Source organism: Triplophysa rosa, linkage group LG21 (assembly GCF_024868665.1).
Source record: "Triplophysa rosa linkage group LG21, Trosa_1v2, whole genome shotgun sequence".
Lineage (NCBI taxonomy): Eukaryota > Metazoa > Chordata > Actinopteri > Cypriniformes > Nemacheilidae > Triplophysa > Triplophysa rosa.
The window spans coordinates 18,032,030-18,045,145 of NC_079910.1; the positions used below are offsets into that span (position 1 = coordinate 18,032,030).

General features: G+C 46.6%; 1 protein-coding gene across 4 annotated transcripts in view; it reads right to left on the reverse strand.

The window, feature by feature from the left end:
• The window catches only part of mitfb (melanocyte inducing transcription factor b), a 41,568-nt gene that overhangs the window by 22,787 nt on the left and 5,665 nt on the right, over nucleotides 1-13,116 (reverse strand). For 2 of the 4 annotated variants that reach the window (XM_057363092.1, XM_057363090.1), the window contains exon 1: nucleotides 10,216-10,626. The exons of the other annotated variants lie outside the window; for them this stretch is intronic. In XM_057363092.1, coding sequence (XP_057219075.1) covers nucleotides 10,216-10,337 — 122 coding nt within the window. In that variant the 5' untranslated portion in view covers nucleotides 10,338-10,626. Of the gene's footprint in view, nucleotides 1-10,215; nucleotides 10,627-13,116 lie in introns of those variants that run through there. 4 annotated transcript variants of the gene reach the window in all.

The following is a 13,116-nucleotide window of genomic DNA, read 5'->3' on the forward strand; positions in this document are numbered from 1 at the left end:
GAGATAAATGAAGAGTCCAAAGATTTAACAAGAATACAGATGGAGTGAAAACGTAGAAGCTATTAGGACAAGAAAGGCGGAGAAAGGACATCGGTAATCAAACCACACCCCATTGACTTCTATTGTATGGACACAAAACCACTGATACATTTCTCAAAATATCTTCTTTTGTGTTTCACAGAAGAAAGAGTCAGATTTTGAATGACATGAGGGTGAATAAATGATTAAAAAGTTTTTAAAGTTTATCTTTTTATTTATACTAAAGTCTAAGTTTAACAGGTCTTAAATTCACCGTCATAGTTAATGATTCACCGTCAAATGTTAAAGCGGTGTGTAGTTGATGTGTGTGTTGTTCATAAACAGGCCAAATACCTTTTGATACTGATTTAATGTGACAAATCGTAATGTAGATTCTCAGCCTTATAAACTTTTCACAAAAATCTGAAGGTGAAGACCCAAACCTTGAGTTTACTGACACTATTCTCAATCAAACGCTAGACTTTACTTCCTCCACATCAGCTGATGTTTTGATCACTGTGGCTGTTTACATTGTCTTTCTCACACAGCTTTAGAAAAACTTTGCTCCCGATATTTCGCCATCCGTTTCCATCTGGAGTGCCGCAAAGACCCGTATCCCTTGTTCTACGTCCAGCTGACGAAGGCAGAGGAAGTTACACAACGTTCCCTCATCCACTTTCAGTTCTCTTCATCAATCAATCAAAGGGGAACTGCTGTTACCAAACGGTGACCAATAACTCCAGGGATGTGCTGGTGCAGAAGCTGTGGAGATGAAGTTTTCAGAGCCCTTGATCCTCCACCGAGCAGCCGGCCCAAACCAGCTGTGCAGTAATCGCTCTAATTAGCCTGTCTGGCCCCGTCAAACACAAACCTTACTGTTTAAACACGCGTAATCTCTACTGCTTTCCATTTCTGTGTCTGTCTGAAATATTAAGAATCCATTGCTCATCCAGGTAGTTTTTTTAGTGCTTGTATTTTAATCAAATCAAAAGCCTTTTTAACAACACAATGAAAAAAAATCCCATAAAAAACGGTAACAACATTATTTGTAAAGTAATAGTAGTACATGTTTTATGTTCATTTACACCCAACTTGTAAGTTTGCAGTCTACTTCTGTAATTTCACATTTTTATTGTGTTTCAAATATATGTGAAAATTCGGTAAAATAAAAAAATAAAAAAAATAAAAAAATTCAGCAAAATCACGTTTTGCAGTGTAGGAAATACGGAAATAGTGTTTCTCTTTTCTTAAAGCTGTAAACTGTAATTTTTTTAAGTAAAAAGCAAAATCAGTTATTGAGTAAGTACATTAAAAAATCTGTATTCAAATGTCAGCTTGTCGTAAAAGACAAGTTTTAAACAGAGATGGCGATAGAGAGTCAAACGTTACAGATTGCAGCTTTAACTTATTAACTATAGACAGTTTTAGTGGCAACAACATAAACAAACGTTATGTCGCCCAAACTTAACTTATGGCAGACCTCCGCAAGGAACCGTTGAGTGTTTTATATGTAATTTAATACAATTACTATACCATAAAATATTCATATAAATTGATATCAAATGAATTAAATATAAAATATATAGTTATATTATAACAAAACACAGACCAGAACTTAACTTCTGGCCATGCGCGTGTGCCCTGATTAAACCGTCTATAGGGCTGGGTGGTAAGAAACGCAGCATATGCAGTATAACGTATTGACTATAAATGACTAAAGTATTGACTAAATTAAAAGAAAATACCATTGACGCATAATTATTTAACATAACAATAAGTTGAATTTGCTGATATCACAATATTGTTGCTATTCATATTGCGTATACTGTGACATATAACTTTCCGATTATATAAACAAATTCATTCTGATATAAGATTTTGGTCATATCCACCCCCACTGTTTACAAGTGGCAAAACGAAACTTTCGGTGCTGTGACTACAGCTGTTATATGGAAGATCTGTACTTCAGACCTACAGTAAATAGGAACCTAATGAAATTGTTGCTGTATTCAGTGTACCAATGTCTGTATTGCATGCAAATATTAGGGAAGAAAAAGAAGTCAAGAGAGCAGAGAAAGAAGAAATGCAGACGCATTGATTCTGGGTCAGCAGTGGCCAGCTCGCATGTCTTTGATGCATCATGCTTCCTCTTTTTATAAAATGATCATGATGCGTCTGGCACTACTGAATCATAACTTTGACAGTCCTTGAATAACTAAAACAGGACCAAATTTAATGTCCTTCATTACTTATGGTCCTTCAATAGCTGTGTTGATTCATTTGCTTATCGTACTACTGACAATCTGATTATGTGTAAATCATAAAAGATACATCAAGTAATAATGTAAAACTCTTTAAAAAATCCTTGCTCTTAGTATTGAGTCTACATGTCATGTTCCATGAAGATATTTTGTACATTTTCTACTGTAAATATATAAAAACTTTATTTTTGGGAATAACGGGAGCTGAGCAATGGTCAAATTTCAAAAGTAAATCAATAATTATAGCGGAAAACGTCTTGGTTACGGATGTAACCTCAGTTCCCTGATGGAGGGAACGAGACGTTGTGTCGAGCCGACAGATGGGGTTCGCTCTTGAGAACCTATCAACTTCTGACTAGTTTAGAAAAGGCCAATGAAATTGGCGAATGAAATTTGCATGCCGGACTCCGCCCCCGGATATCCGGGTATAAAAGGGAGACGGCGTGCTGCATTCATTCACCTTTTGGTCTGAGGAGCCTGAGCATCCCTCGACCGCTGCGGCGGGCGGCCAGCGTTGTGGCAAGAAGGACACAACGTCTCGTTCCCTCCATCAAGGAACTGAGGTAACATCCGTAACCAAGATGTTCCCTTTCTGTCGGTCTCTCGATGTTGTGTCGAGCCGACAGATGGGGTTCCTATGGAAAACGCCACAGCGCTGGCCTGGGCGAGTCAGGCGTGAGCGCTAGCATGAAATTGTAACCGTCCAGTGGAGAGGTAGGGGGTCCCAGAGCTTTTTAGAAAAAGGTGGGAAGCCCCTGCCACCGGCCATCACGGGCGGAGGCCTTGATTCTCTAACAGCGAGAAGCCGCCCGGCACCGTAAGGGCCACTGGGTAAGCATTATTCCCCCCTGGGGGAAAAACGCTACAGAGACCACTACCTACCATAGGGAGGAATTAGTGGAGACACCACATGGTCTCACCATCAGGGGAGAACTCATGGGAAAACGTGCGGACTGAAGGAGTTAACCGCAAGGTGGAGGTCCACCTAGGGAGGTCATGGGTTGCTGAGGTGGGAACCATTCATGAGGATACATCAGACGGAACCGCCCACGGGAGGGGGGGTTACCACATCTGGAGCACTAGGTCCGGTTAGAGCACTAGGTCCGGTTACCCAGTGGGGAAAGAAGGGAGGCGTAAATAGCCGCTGATCCCCCTAGAGGTAGGGAGAAGGGCTTTCGCAGGCATACGCCCTACCGGCTGCTGGTCCTACACATTGCCCTGCAGGACGCGGGCTGACACCGGTTCCACGCGTAGGTATTAGAACCTCACGAAGGTGTTGGGCGTAGCTCAACCCGCAGCTCTGCAGATGTCTGCCAGAGAGGCGCCCTGAGCCAGTGCCCATGAGGAGTGTGCCTCACTCCTAATGAGCAGGGGCGATCTTGAGATCGGTATGCCGTAGAGACGGCATCCACTATCCAGTGCGCCAGCCTCTGTTTGGAGACAGCCCTCCCCTTCTGCTGACCTCCAAAACAGACAAAGAGCTGCTCTGAGCATCTGAAGCTCTGCGTGCGGTCCAAGTAGAGGCGCAGTGCGCGTACTGGACACAACACGGATGGGTTGGGTCTTCCTCCCCGGTGGGGAGCGCCTGCAGGTTCACCACCTGGTCTCTAGGGGGAGTGATGGGAACTTTGGGCATGTAGCCGGGCCTAAGCAGGATAACGTAGCAGGATAACGTGAGAATCACCGGGCCCGAGTTCTAGGCAATCTGTGGACACGGAGGGTGCTTGTAGGTCCCCTACCCTCTTGGAGGTGAGCGCCATCAGGAGAGCCGTCTTTATCGTGAGGTGAGAAAGAGCGGCAGCACCGAGGGGCTCGAAGGGGGGGGCCTCTTGAGGCCCGCCACCTAGGTCACAAGAGGGTACGGAGCGCAGATGAGGCAGTAGCCTTCTCGCGCCCCTTAGGAACCTAATGACCAGGTCGTGCTGTCCCAGAGGCTTCCCAGCAACTGGGTCATGATGAGTGGCTGTAGCGGTTACATACACTCCCAGTGTGGAGGGGGAGAGGTTACTCTCCAGTCTCTCTTGAGGAAGGGACAGCACATTCCCGATCGAGCAACTGCCCGGGTCTTCTCACCGAGAAGAGCACCAGGACGAGAAGAGGCGCCACTTATGGGTGTATAGTGGCCGAGGCCCTAGCCTGAGTGATGTCCCAACCACCGCAGGGGGTGGGCCACTCAGGATCTCCTCGTCCCGTCCAGACATGGAGGTTCCAGGGGTCTGCCTGGGATGCCGTAACGTGCCCCTTCCCCTGGGAAAGCAGGTCCTTCGCCAGGGGGAGCGGCCAGGGGGGAGTTGTTGTCAAGAGCCTTAGCTCCGAGAACCAAGTCCGGTTAGGCCAATAGGGCGTAACTAGTACCACTTGATGCTCCTCTTCCCTGGCCTTGCACAAGACCTGTGCAATGAGGCTCACTGGGGGGAAGGCAAACTTCCGCTTACCCTGCGGCCAGCTGTGCGCTAGGGTATCTGTGCCGGGGGGTCCCTCGGTCAGGGAGTACCAAAGCGGAAATGGGAGGAGTCCAGGGAGGCAACAGGTGCGCCTGGCCGAACTGCTCCCATATGAGCTGGACTGCGCGGGGATTGAGTCGCCACTCTTCGCAAGGCGTCGACTGACGAGAGAGCGCGTCAGCTGTCTGATTCAGGTCGCCTGGGATGTGTGTGGCTCGCAGGGAGCTGATCACCTGCTGACTCCAGAGGAGGAGGCGTCAGGCGAGTCGTGTTAGCTGCCGTGAGTGAATGCCACCCTGACGATTAATAACCCCACGGCAGCTGTGCTGTCCTGACCGGACCAGCACGTGCTTGCCCTGCACGAGAGGTTGCCACCTCTTCAGTGCAAGTAGCACAGCCAACAACTCTAGGCAGTTGATATGCCAACGCAGGCGGGGGCCCGTCCACCGCCCCGACACTGCGTGCCCGTTGCACACGGCACCCCAACCCTGCAGGGAGGCATCCGTCATTGCCACGACGTGCCTTGCCCCTGCCCTAGGGGGACCCTGTCCGCAAGAAGGTCATTGAAGACCATGGGGTCAGGGTGCGTCGGCAGAAAGGCGTGATGACCATACGCCTGCTGCCGGTGTGCCACGCTCTCCAGGGAACCCGTCTCTGTAGCCAGTGTTGGAGCGGTCGCATGTGCATCGACCTGAGGGGGACCACCCCCACCGAGGATGCCATGTGCCCAGGTGCCTCTGAAAGTTTCAGGGGGACCGCTGACTGCCTGAAGTGTTTCAGGCAGTTCAACACTGACTGTGCATGCTCTGAGTCAGTCACGCTGTCATGGAGACAGAGTTGAGTTCCATACCGAGAACGAGGATGCTCTGCACAGGGGAGAGCTTGCTCTTTTCTCGGTTGACCTGTGATCCCAACCGATCTAGGTGCCGGAGCACTAGGTCCCTGTGTGTACACAACAGATCTCGCGAGTGTGCCCAGATGAGCCAGTCGTCGAGATAGTTAGTACCCGCACCCTCTCTCCTCGAGGGGAGTGAGGGCGACTTCCACGATCTTCGTGAAGACTCGTGGGGAAAGGGACAGACCGAAAGGGAGGACTCTGTACTGATACCCCGCCCGAAAGCGAGACATGACAGTAAGCGTCCTTCAGGTCGATTGCCATGAACCAATCTTGACATCTGGTAGACACCAGGATGCGCTTCTGCGTGAGCATCCTGAACGGCAGCTTGAGTAGGTACCTGTTCAGGGTACGCAGATCTAGCAACCCCTTTTTTTTGGGGACAATGAAGTATGGGCTGCAGAACCCGTTGAACATCTCGGCCAGAGGGACGAGCACGATCGCTTGCCAGAGGGGTGGTGACCCTGGCCCGAAGCACGGGAGCATCCATGCCTCTGACTGAGGTAAGAGGATGTCCCGAACTTGAGCAGGCGTCTGGTAAGTTGTATCGCGTAGCCGAGACGGATCGTATCCCATAGCCACCGTGACGGTTTGGGGGCTCTAGTCAGGCTCCCAGGGACCAGACCGAGATCTGCTTCATCGACTGGGTCTCGCTGTGACGCAACGTCGAGTTGCCGAACACCGTCATGTAGAGGGTGAGAGCGGCTGTGATATACACCCAGAGAGAGAGAACTTTTAAGAGAGTGGGCCGTTGGGGGCAGGGCAGGAACTGTCCCGGATCGACCACCCAGCGTGGAATGGCTGGGGTCTGGCCCTATGGTATTCTCGATCTCCCTGGTGTCTTCCCATGAGGGCCGCTGCTTTTGCCGCGGCTGCTGACGGGGCGATGGTCTCCTCCTCGATGTCTCTTCCGGGGGGCCGCCTGAGTGGGGGGCGCCAGAGCCGGAGGGCGTCGAAGAGGACCAGGGCTGCTGGGAAGCAGACGGTGCACGGGACTCGACGGCCGAGTCGCGGCGCGGGAGGATATGCCTGATATCCTCTGTCTGCTTCTTTACTGTCGAGAACTGCGGGTCGACAGAATCACCAAACAGCCCCCCCTTGCAAGATGGGTGTGTCAAGAAAGCGGACCTTCTCGGCATTACTCATCTGTGCAAGGTTCGGCCAGAGGAGTTTCTCATGGACCACAAGTGTGGACATCGCCCGACCCAAGGTGACCCGCGTGGTCACCTTGGTCGCCCATAGAGCGAGGTCGGTGGCGGCGCGGAGTTCCTGCATAAGCGCTGGGTCGGTCTTACCCTCGTGGAGCTCTCACAACGCCTTGGCTTGGCAGGAGCCATAGCGTGGAGAGGAGGCTGCTTGGCCCGCAGCAATGCAAGCTCTCGACACGAAAGATGCCGAGACCCTACATGCCTTGGACGGGAGTCTGGGTCGAGCCCCCCAGGTGGTCGCCGCCTGCGGGCATGAGTGCACCACGGCGGCACGCTCCACCTGGGGGACATCAACATATCCTCTAGCTGCCTCACCCTTGAGGGAAGAGAGGGTGACAGAACTTGTTAGACGTGAACGTGCCGGAGAGAGGGCGTTCCAGGTCTTACTAAGTTCCTCATGTACTTCCGGTAAACATGGCACTGGGGGCGGGCGCGGCTTGGAGCCGCACTCAAGCCCGAGGCACCATGTAGCCAGCCGCAGAGAGGCAGTGCGGGCACTGCAACCCAACGCTCACGGCGGTCTGGGAAAGCATGGCTGACATTTCGACGTCTGCTTCTTCCTGAGCTCCGAGGAATCGCCGGAGTCGGATGGCAGTACGTCACCCCCCGATGTTGCAAGGGACATCTCATCAATATCACGCACCGTTTCCGAATACGTGGTTGAGGAACAAGACGGTGAGACCATCTCCAGGGGAACTGTCAGAAGAGCGAGACGAGGTGCGAACGGTCCGTGAGCCAGTGGCTGGCGGATTAACGCTCACAGTGATCCTCATATCACCCTCGCTGCTTGCCATGGCGGATGGAAATGGCCGTAGTCCTGCCGTCACGGAACGGGGAGCAGACGAGGTGGTGGCTGAGTCCCGTGGGAACACAGCCACCCGTGACGCAATGTCTGAATCGTCAACCACCCACAGTGCGGGCAGGACGTATCCACAACGTCTGCCCCAGCGTACTGGAAGCAGACGTCGTGTCCGTCCCCCTCCTCGATGAGTGTGTTGCACCCATGAGAACAGCGGGACATGCCACGCTGGAGAAATTTGCTCTTTTAGAGAAAAAACTCGAACTCTTCTGGCACTGCCGAGATGCCCAGGGGAAGTCGCTGCAGGAAGGGACAGTCCGCTGCATCACGTCATAAGGTTTCAGCAGTAATTCGGCGTAGAGATTAAGTCTCGAAGTCAGAGTGAAGGCTCCGAAGAACAAAAGGTGAATGAATGCAGCACGCTGTCTCCCTTTTATACCCTTATGATATCCGGGGGCGGAGTCCGGCATGCAAATTTCATTCGCCAATTTCATTGGCCTTTTCTAAACTAGTCAGAAGTTGACAGGTTCTCAAGAGCGAACCCCATCTGTCGGCTCGACACAACGTCGAGAGACCGACAGAAAGGGAACTTTAACGCGGATGTCCGTTTTTTAATTAAGTGCCAAAAAACGAATTTCTCCTGACTAAATTTTAAAAAAAAAGTTTTTATCAACGCTCACGTGTAGGTTGTTGTTAATACGTCGTAGGTCAAAGAGCATACGGGTCACATGACCATAAAACATGGCGGACCGAAATGTATTCATTCTACTCCCACTCATACTATATAGAACGTACTGTTTTAATGGCCGATAGGTAGGTACTTATTCAAATTCAGTACGTCCTGTCACAGTATGCGATTTCGGATGCAGCATATGTAAATCTTAGAATTTCTGCTTTCGGGTTCATCTACTCTCCACAACGTCATTACAGCGGTAAACCTATAGAGAGCGTTAAAACAAAACTGTTTCTAGTAACGGCCTGCTACAGCGCCTCTGATGGACTACTTTTAACCATACTTTAAACCATCAAAGCTTATTTATTCAGCTTTCAGATGATGTATAAATCTCAATTTCGAAAAATTGACCCATAAGACCGGTTTTGTTGTCCAGGGTCACATATGGATATAATGTCCGGACACTGAATTTGCAGTTCCTAAAGACATTTATTCACCAAAAAAGCAATGCTTCGACCATAAGGTCTTTATCAGACATTGTGCTGTAAATTCAGTGTTCGGACATTTTTCTTTTTATTTCTAAAATTGTGATTTTTGTCCAGCACCTGGGCACAAGTAGTGTTTTGGATATGCATAATCATCCTTCGGTTTGCATCCATCAAGAAAATAATCAAATCAGATGAAGCACTTAATTTCTAGTATATAGTACACTTTGATGCACACATTTAATATGACATGAATGACCCACACTGTTTCTACAGTACTTTTTCTACAGATTTTAGACATACTGTACAACATGGTGTATGATCTATTATCAATAAACAATTCTTACAAAAAACTAGTTTATTCAGGTATATTAGTATATAAGCTATTAGTGTGCTTCTTTTAAAAGTATACTTTAGTAAAATATACTAAGTCTACATTATGTCTACTCAGAAATACATAACTAGACTACTTGTGTACTTCAAGTGTACTTTTACTACGCTTGAACTATGCTTAAAAGTACAGTTCTATAAACAAAAAGTGGGCTATTTTAGTCTCAAGTACTACTGAAATTGTACACTTACGAGTGCACTACAATTATACCTAAAATACAGCCTACTCGAAAAATAAAAATGAACTTATTTTTAAGTATAAATATAGTTTTTTTGTAAGGGAAGGCCATTAAACAAAATCATTTTACAAACAAAACCAAATCCAATAGCAGTTCTACCAAACAAAAATCCTTTCCATGAAGTAAATCTTGTCTGTTGAATTACCCACTCCAAGCACATTTTCTACTGTCATTACAAAAAACAATGTGTGTGTGTGTGTGTGTGTGTGTAATGCTCGGGGTAATTTTCCATTTTCGTGTGTGTGGTATGCATAGGCAATCTCTGCTGCAACGTGCGTATGTGTGTCAGGAAAAAACAATGAGTACACAGTCCTGCGTGGCCACGCCCCTAACCCGGACAGAGGCCTGACCAATCAGAGCGCTGTGTCAGACCTCCTTCACTCACCTCAGAGCAGTGCTGTACTATATACTGTATGTACTGACTTCAGATCAGTTGTTTCAAGACAGTGTAAACTAACATTTTATAGCAAGTTTTGCACCAATGCATTCTGGGAGAGTAAATGATGCAAACTTTCAGTTGCATTTGTAACTAAATACTCCATGAACACAAATGAACTGTAATAACAACAACAACACAAACCTAATATCGATATATTAAAATGCCATCGAGGACACTTCGACACTCACCTCACACTGATTCTACTAACAGCCTAAAGTTACCAGACACAGTGATATGAAAAGTCACGGCAGGTTTTGTTATTTATAGCTCACCCAAATAAACATTTCATACCTCCCTCACCCCGTCACACAAACACACAAACTCAACACACACGATCCTGCATCACTCCCTCACAGGTACTCACCAGCGGCTGAAATGAAAGACGCCGGGTCTGTGGACACTCAGAGGCTCCATCTTTATTTCCCGTGCTGAAGGTGCACTGTGCGCCCTTGGACGGCTGCGGGAGTCACGCTGGTCCGGCAGCATTGGGTGTGTGTCAAAAAGGGAGGCACCACAGGCAGAGGGCAGACAGGAGAGACGCGCGTGCACAAGCTCACCGGGGTAAACATACAACACCGCTGCACGTGGCGGCAACTACAGCGGCTGTAATGCTGGAGGAGTTAAAGTGTGTATCTCACTAAACCTCTCAAGTAAAGGTCCAGTCATGTTTTACCTCTCTCTCTCTCTCTCTCTCTCTCTCTCTAAAGTAGATGTTGAGTAGCCTCATGAAGAAAACTCATTGTCCAGCTTCAATAAAAGCAATATAAGTAAACTACACTTTCTTGATAAAAAAAGTTAGGTTCGTTTTCTTAAAGTGATAGTTCACCCAAAACTGAATGTTCTGTAATCAGTTACTCACACTTGAATTGTATCTGTATACATTTCTTTGTTCTGCTGAACACGAAGGAAGATATTTGGAAGAATGTTTGAAATCAAACAGTTTTGGGGCACTATTGACTACCATAGTTAGGAAAAAATCTACTATGGTAGTCAATAGTGCCCCAGAAGTGTGTTTCCCACGTTCTTTAAAATTTTGTGTTCAAAAGGTCAAACATTTTTATATAGGTTTGAAACAACTCCAGGGTGAGTAAATGATGGCAGAATTTATTTATTTTTGGGTGAACTGTCCCATTAATGCAATGCTTCTACTTGAATAAGTAGAAAAGGCATTTCTAGGGATATAACGATTATCCGCGAGCCGCTTGAAAATCGATTATAATATGTGGCGATTCAAGCCGGTTGAGACGTTTGAATCGCAATACATGTTTTGAACAGCAGGGGCCGCTGTGTTTACTGCTAACTTGGAAATCGCGCTGATATTTCTTTGGTTTATGTAGTGTCCAACAACAAGTTTACATACATCCAAGGTGTAAAAACACTATTATTTTGTTATATTTTTCTTACCATACTTCTTCTCAAATTATCCGTTCTGCGATTCATCTGTCTAATCCCCTCCTTTCTGCTAGCCTAGTCTGATGTGATTGGTCAGATGGTCTAGTCTGCTGTGATTGGTCTACTGCGAATGAGGCTCACAGTGTTTGGGGGAGAAGAGTGACGTTTTCATGGGCAGCCCTAGCAAAACATTGGCGGGGACTATATGTAGTGACGTACATCTGCGTAGGTTGAGTGATTCAGAGTCGACTCCCTTTGTTCCAAGCCAATAACTTTGTTATTCATTCACCTTCGGATTTACAACTTTGCTGACTGCTTACTTTCAAACACAGCAACATTACACACTGCATGAAATGTCATTTTCATGATCTCATGTTATGTACTCTTTAAGAGAATGGAAGATTCATTAGATTTTTTTCTTAATATACTGCACAGCTTTTCCGTTGTCAGTACAATGGATTGATTTTAATAACATTAATGTACTTGAAGTGTGCACCCCTCAAGTGAGCACTAGGAAAATACATTGACTCGGCAGTTACTCAAAATAAAATTGACTCTGATCATGGCACAAAAAAATGTGATCTCTATATTGTACTTTAGACTAGAGGGTGCTCTTTTCTGTTGCTCTAATGTCTCACCTTCACAGTCAACCTCTCTTGTACAGGAAGGTCATTACAGGTGGTGTGGGAGAGAAACAGGTGCAGTCGCTGATAGGGTTGGGTACCGGACTCGGTACTTTTAAGGGCACCGACCGAATTACGTCGGTACTACCGAGTATCGATTCACGTTAAATCAATCGGTGACAAATTTCGGTACTTGAGAACGCATCGGGTACTGCGCGTGAGCAGGTACGAGAGAGAGAGAGAGAACATTTTTCTTCACGCAAAGCGAAACTAAAACCACTAATAAAGCAGGCTGTCCTTATCAACGTACAAAATGAAAATGAACACTCGACTCTACATATGGTTATCATATTTATATTATTTATTTCACTTGTTCTTGTTTAGAAAATTAAGCATACAATCGCGTTAAGGAAATGCGCGCTCAGACGCAGCCGGCACATAACACTGCGCTGAACATTTAAGTTCGTTAAGGCGCTTTGTGTTTTCTGTCCACCAATGAATAAAATCATCTCATGAAGCCCTGAAACAAAGTTATTAGTGACAGATTAGAGCAGTCGATGGAAAGAGGTGAGTGAGGCCAACCGTCAAGGTGCAGTTTAAAGCTGTGAACAGCGCCGCAGGAGACTGATGCACATTTACATCATGTATTATTGTATGATCAACATTATATATTTATATGTAATTCTGTCAGTATCTCTGTTAAAAATGTATATTACAAATCAATCTGTTATTTTCAGTAATGATGCTGTTAAAAATATTTTTGTAGACTTTTCAAGTTTTTGTTTTTCTATAATTTCTAATGGTCTGTTAATGGTGGAGGCCTCATGGTTTAGGTATATTATCACACTGCATGAATAAATGATTATGTGTGTGAGGAGGAAATAGAATAAGCTGGTTGTAATAACAATGCTGTAGTTATTTCTATAGTCTTTGTGTAAAATTTCAACAAAATGTTTGAATTGAGAGGTTTGGACTTTTTTTCACTGAAATAAATAAAGTAAAGTACCGAAAAAAGGTACTGTTTGGTACCGGCACCGAATTCCAGGTACCCTTTTGGTACCGGTACCGGCTAAAAAGTGAACGGTACCCAACCCTAGTCGCTGATTTTCTGCAAACTTTCTCTCTCTCTCACCCTCCTGCTAACTCACTTTCCTGGCATGCAGAATTGTGCAAAAAAAAACAAATCATGCTTGATAGCACACTTTCCTTTCACAGCTGACAGGCCTGCCGCTCCGCACATACACAGAGTG